General features: G+C 40.5%; 1 protein-coding gene across 1 annotated transcript in view; it reads left to right on the forward strand.

Moving 5' to 3' along the window:
• MPP4 (membrane palmitoylated protein 4) overlaps window positions 1–6,214 on the forward strand; it is a 42,723-nt gene that overhangs the window by 5,718 nt on the left and 30,791 nt on the right. The window contains exons 4-6 of the mRNA XM_007935128.1: window positions 2,412–2,492; window positions 4,439–4,570; window positions 5,269–5,350. Coding sequence (XP_007933319.1) covers window positions 2,412–2,492; window positions 4,439–4,570; window positions 5,269–5,350 — 295 coding nt within the window. The remainder of the gene's footprint in view (window positions 1–2,411; window positions 2,493–4,438; window positions 4,571–5,268; window positions 5,351–6,214) is intronic.

Raw genomic sequence — 6,214 nt, forward strand, 5'->3', positions numbered from 1 at the left:
CCATGGAGTCGGATCTGACTCATAGTGACCCCTCCTTGGGTTTCTGAGGCAGTATCTCTATGGAAGTAGATTGCCCAACCTTCCTTTCAAGGAGTGGCTGGTGGGTTTGAACCACCAGCCTTCAGGTTAGCAGTCAAATGCCTTAGGCACTATGCCACCTGAGCTTCTAAAGCTTATATAGAGAGGTTATATATATATAAAGCTTATATAGAGAGCTTACATCTTATATATAAAACTTATATAGAAAGAGACAATAAGATAGAGAAATTTATCTCAGGAAAATAGTTCACATAGTTGTAGAGGCTGGCAAGTCCCAAGTTCCTGGCTCAAAGTCAAGCTGGAGGATTTTCCCGACTTACAGTGTTGCAGGAGCTGAGGAGCTCAAGGCTGGCAGGCAGTATAGCAGGCTGCTGACCTCAGCATATGGCAAATCCAAGATGCACGGCAAAATAGCAGATTTCTGGACAGTTGTAGAGGCTGGCGAGTCCCAGGTTCATGGGCCAAATGTCAAACTGGAGGCTCTTCCTGACTCACATAACTGCAGGTGTGATGAACCCAAGATCAGGAGGCAGCGTGACATGATCTAGATCCAACAGAAAGTTCCTGAATTTTCCCAGGACATCCATATATATTGGAAGCAGGCCACACCCCCAAGGAAACTCCCCTTCAACTGAATGGCTGCTCAAAGCATAGCCCTCTATGGAGGCAACCCCCTTGCATCAGATCTCATCATGGGATCGACCACACCACAGCTACTCAAACCACTCAGATCATGGTCCAGCCAAGTTGACACACAACCTTAACTACCACACTTGCTAACTCTGCTCCAGACACATTGGGCTTCATGTGGTCGTTCAAGTTCCTCCTGCCACAGAACTTCTGCACTTGCTATTCCCTCAGCCTGTAACACTGTTGCCCATGTATAAACGTAATCTGTTAGTCTGCTACCTCATCTCCCCAGTCTCCATTCAAATGTCACCTTCTCAGTGGGTCTTTCCCTGTCACTCTATCTAAAAATCTAATACCCTCCTAACACTCCCTATCTACTTTCCCTGGCTTGTTTTTCATCCTAGCTCTTCTCACCATCAAATAAAACTTTTTTTTTTTTTTTTTTTGCTTATGTGTTTTACTTATTTTATGTATTGCCCCATAAGAATGGGAAATTTTGTCTGCCTATTCACTAATCTATTTGCATCACCCAAAACAGTCCCGAGCACATAACATGTGCTCAATACATCTGAATGGATGACTACATTGTTGAATGGATGAATAAATGAGGATCCATTTTATTATTATTTGTTGGCCAAACCATATTTTAAAAAGGGAAATGAAGTTTTGCCCTCAATTTCAGTAGTCAACCATTCAAACAGTTCTATTTCTGATAGGGAACATGCACAATATTTTATTCAGTTGTGATCCTAGTGAATGGAGGTATAGCTTTGCAAGCTATGTGTTTTCATTTGACTGTATATAATGATGCTCTTTTGCTTAAGATTTATGTGGCTGATTACACTCTTGAACAGTCTTATTTCCTGTCAGAAAGCAAATCTATACCTAAACCACAGCAAAGAGATCAGAATTTATTCTGTTTAGCACTTTTTTATTGCAACAAACATTAAAATTGCTAATCATATAATAAATCCTGAAGTAGAAATCACTATTCCCATTTTCAGTTGGCAAATGGATCATCCCATAGAATTCAGCTACCTGAGTTCTCTAGGTACTTTGCACTTGGACCTGGAGAAACTCAGGTTGCCTGAACTGCATTCACATCAGCAAACAGCTATTATAGAACACTAGAGGCATGGTGCCCTGGTACATACAGTATTGTGAAATTGTGTTCATGCTACCTCCAAGCCTGTGATGAGCCAAGAATGGGGTACTGGGCACACTAGATCTATCCCAAATCTTGGGTTCTACCTGCAGGTTGGAAAGAGTAATGAATAAGGAAGAATGCCAAGCCTTGACTTTACACATGAAAAAGAAGTCTTCAAAACAGCACTTATTAGGTCAATGCCACACTAGTCAGTAAATCTGTTATCCAGCCTGGGTGAGGGTAACTAAAACCAGAAAACAACAACAACAACAACAAAAAAAGACCATTGCTAGCATGTCGATTCCCATAGAGAGACTATAGGCCAGAGTGGAAGTGTCCCCAGAAGGTTTCCAAGACTGTAAATCTTTATGGAAGGAGACTGTCGTATCTTTCTCTTACAGGGCAGCTGATGAGTTCAAATGGCTCCAACTCATGGTGATTCCATGTGTACATGGATGTCCTAGAACTGCTCTAACAAAGTACCTTTCATTGAATAGCTGAGTGCTTAACTATTGTGCCACCAGGGCCCTTTCAGGGTAGCAGATGATTTTTTTTTTTTTTTTAATTTCATAATGTATGCTTTTCCATCAACCAGGTAATGGAGGTATTATGTGAAACTCCTAATGCCCCTGAGATCAATGAGCTGAGACAAATCCTGGAGGGTCCACACTTTAAGGCAAGTGCTTACTACAATAGACAAGATATGCTCATCTGTCACAGAGACAAGGTTGGGAAGGAGAAAGAAATGTGATAGAAAGTGTGCTCTCTGAATAGATGGTCTATTTCTGTTGTTGTTAGTTGCCATCGAGTTGACACCAACTCATGGTGACCCCATGTGTACATGGATGTCCTAGAGCTGCTATAACAAAGTACCATAAATTGGGTCGTTTATAAAAACAGCTATGTATTGCCTCACAGTTCTGGAAGCTGGGAATCTAAGACCAGGGTGTCTCCTGTGTTAATTCCTTCTGAAGCGCTGAGGGAGAATCTGTGTCATGCCTCTCTCCTAGCTTCTATAGCTCCACACATTCCTTGGCTTGCAGCTGCAGTGGCACATGACATCCTTCTTGTGTTTCTTTGTGTTCTCTTTTATGAATCATTTAGATTGGACTCCCACTAACCACTGCCATCAAGTTGATTCTGACTCATAGTGAGCCTATAGGACAGAAACCCAGAGGGTTTCCAAATCTGTAACTCTTTATGGTAGCAAACTGTCACATCTTTCTCCCATGGAATAGCTGGTGGATTTGAACTGCCAACATTTTGGTTAGCAGCTTAGTGCTTTAACCACTGGATCAGGACCCACCTAACTTCAGTGTGAGAAGCCTAGTGGTGCAGTGGTTATGTGACCAACAGGACACACTCAAAAATGTGGGACTCAGATGCCACTGACACACTCCTGTCAATCAGGGAGCCAGCATGCTGTACTTATGAAGAGTTATTCAGAATTTTCCATTGTCCTCTGTTTCCCAAGTAATTGTCCACCTAAAATTCTGAGGAGCATTCAGGGTAGCTTCCTTTCCAATTTGGGAGTATTTTAAATTTTGGATGAAGTGTGTAAAATTATTCAGAGTATAATGTATAATGATGAGTAGCTCTATGAAAAGGGGATATTCGAAGAACATTTGATTCCAGAACAGAAAACTACCTGTTAGTACTTATAGATGTTCTGATCAATTTATCAACACATTAGAACTGCGAGGACATCTGCATTTGGAGCAATATTTATGAATAAGAAATATTTAGATCACAAGATAATCATTAGTTATCAAATATCCTCGACAACAGATACTACCTAGAAAACTTCCTCTGAGTTCCAATTAAATTTTGTCCACCAAGCTCAGGCAGGGCTAAAGAATGACATCTTCCCCATCCCATGCAACACAAACCTAAAAAAGTAGGCATAGAAGGAATTTTTTGATCATACCCTAAACCAGGGTACTACTTTTTCTCATTCCGTTCCACTTGGGCCCTTGAGTGTTACTGAAAAATTAAACCAGTGAGATGTTTTGATTACTGCCTCTTATTCTGCCTTAATTAGGAAAAAAATATTTTAAAAATTGCTTTGTAGTTCAATCTCTAGGAGCACCATGGATTACATGAGTTTTCAAGAAATGAAATAGTCATGGAATAATATGTTTTGTCATTGTTGTTGTTAGGCATTATCGAGTTGGCTCCAACTCATAGTGACCCTGTGTACAACAGAATGAAACTGACCAGTTTGAGCCATGCTCACAGTCCTTGCTACACTTGAGCCCATTGTTGCAGCCACTGTGCCAATCCATCTTGTTGAGGGTCTTCCCCTTTTCTGGTGACCCTCTACTTTACCAAGCATGATACACTTTAGCAGCAATGAAAGAACACACTATGTATTAATTAACCTCTCTGTGCCTTGTTGGCTTATCTGTAAAATGGAGATTATAAATGTATCTGTCTCAAGAACTATTGTGGAGATTAAGTGAGTTAATCTATATAAAATACTTAGTACAGTGCCTGGCACGTATATGGTATTGGTGGTGGTGATAGTTGCTGTGTATGTCCTACATGGTGCTGAGTCACCACGTTCTAGATGGGTATGTCCTGTGTGTGATGTTTGTCCACCTTTTCCTTTTCTGTTCCCAGGCCTTGCTCAGTGCCCATGACACTGTAGCTCAGAAAGATTTTGAACCCTTACTGCCCCCACTCCCAGACACTATCTCTGAAAGTGAGGAAGCAATGAGGATTGTTTGCTTGGTGAAAAATCAACAGCCCCTGGTAAGGAGATCATTTTATCTTTTCATTTGAATTATACCAAGGTTAATTGTGACCTTAGTTGTCTTTAGTATCTACTTGGACAATATTCTTATCTATGCTCGCACATATAGTTTGAGGCATTCAGAAAATATAAGAGGTACTCATGTTAAGAATGGCTACAAACTTAAAGATTAACGTTCTCACGTGTACTTTAAACATATTACATGTCATAATCCTTTCATTTAGAAAATATTTCTGTTTAATATTTTTCTTTTTTGAAATAGCTGTAAGAAATAAGATGTATCTATTTTATTTATTTATTTGACTCTCTGATGCACACATGTATTTCACTCAATCCTAATACATTTGCATTCATCTCCTCTATTAGTGGGAAGCAAGGTAAGATATTAACTTGATTTTCTAAGAGTAGACCCTCTGATTATGTTGTAATTGCAGGAACTTTCTTTATCTTTGGAAAGATCTAAATATATTCTTTTTTGTCTATGGAGTTGGATAGAGGCTTTGGGTGGCCAAGGTTTAAGGGCCTTTCCTTTTTGACAACATGGATGATTGGCAGGCATCAGGGCCCTCTCCATCCCCTCTCTCCCTGTTTGGTATAAATATTCTTGTCTGAAAGAGCAGAGCTGAGTTGAAGTAAGCCAACACATAAAAGAAGTCACATCAGATGTAAAAGGGATTCCATTATTCTCTCTCTGTAGGGAGCCACCATCAAGCGCCATGAGATGACAGGGGATATCCTGGTGGCCAGGGTCATCCACGGTGGGCTGGCTGAGAGGAGTGGTAAGCTGGAGCAGCTAAGTACAAGTGTGATCAGAAAATAGGAAACCCTTGATTGTTCAGTCCTCTTTTCAGGCGAACCTCTTTTCTAACTAAGGTCAGGGCTTTAATGAGTCCCACTGCTTGGTTAACACAACAAACAGGAAGGAACAAATATTCCAGAGACATCTCATTCCCTTTCTTCAATGAGTCCCTCCCATTCTAGGCACCATATTAATATTCTCAGTTTATATTCTCATGGCAATCTAACAAGGTAGAATTATCATGCCATTTGATGGATGAGGAAACTGAGGCTCAAAGAGATTCAGTGACTAACTTGTCCAAGGCTACACAGCTAGAGCCAGGATTCAAGTCCAGGTCTCCCTGACTCTGTACTTCCAACTTTCCATGTATGCTTGGTACTTCTGCTTCAAAAAAGCATGGCTCTTCTCCATTTGGGAATACCTTTTGCCTGCTCTTTCTACCAGTCAGTCAAATTTCCTTCCTTTCACTGATGTATTTCTGAAATGAGTGATTCTACACCTGCTGTCCCTGTCCTCACTATGCACAGCCCTTGAAGCCTGGCACATGGTTTATACCTCAACATTGGTAATTACTCCAGGAATTTTCTAGTTGCTAAATCTATCAGCCATTCCTTCATCCTCAGTTTTATTTTTTCTCTCTCTACCACATTTACTGATGTTGACCATACTCTTTATTATTATTATTATTAATTTCATATATCTGTTTTTGGGGAGGACCTATTAACATCTTCCAGAATACTCACATTTCATGGAACACTATTGGAAAGCCCTAATTTACAGCAAGGAGCTCTGATAGCATAGTGGCTAAGGCATTTGACTGCTAACCAGAAGGCTGGAGGTTCAA

This window comes from Orycteropus afer, unplaced genomic scaffold, assembly GCF_000298275.1.
Source record: "Orycteropus afer afer isolate SDZICR_OR568_19922 unplaced genomic scaffold, OryAfe1.0 scaffold00002, whole genome shotgun sequence".
Taxonomy (NCBI): Eukaryota; Metazoa; Chordata; class Mammalia; order Tubulidentata; family Orycteropodidae; genus Orycteropus; species Orycteropus afer.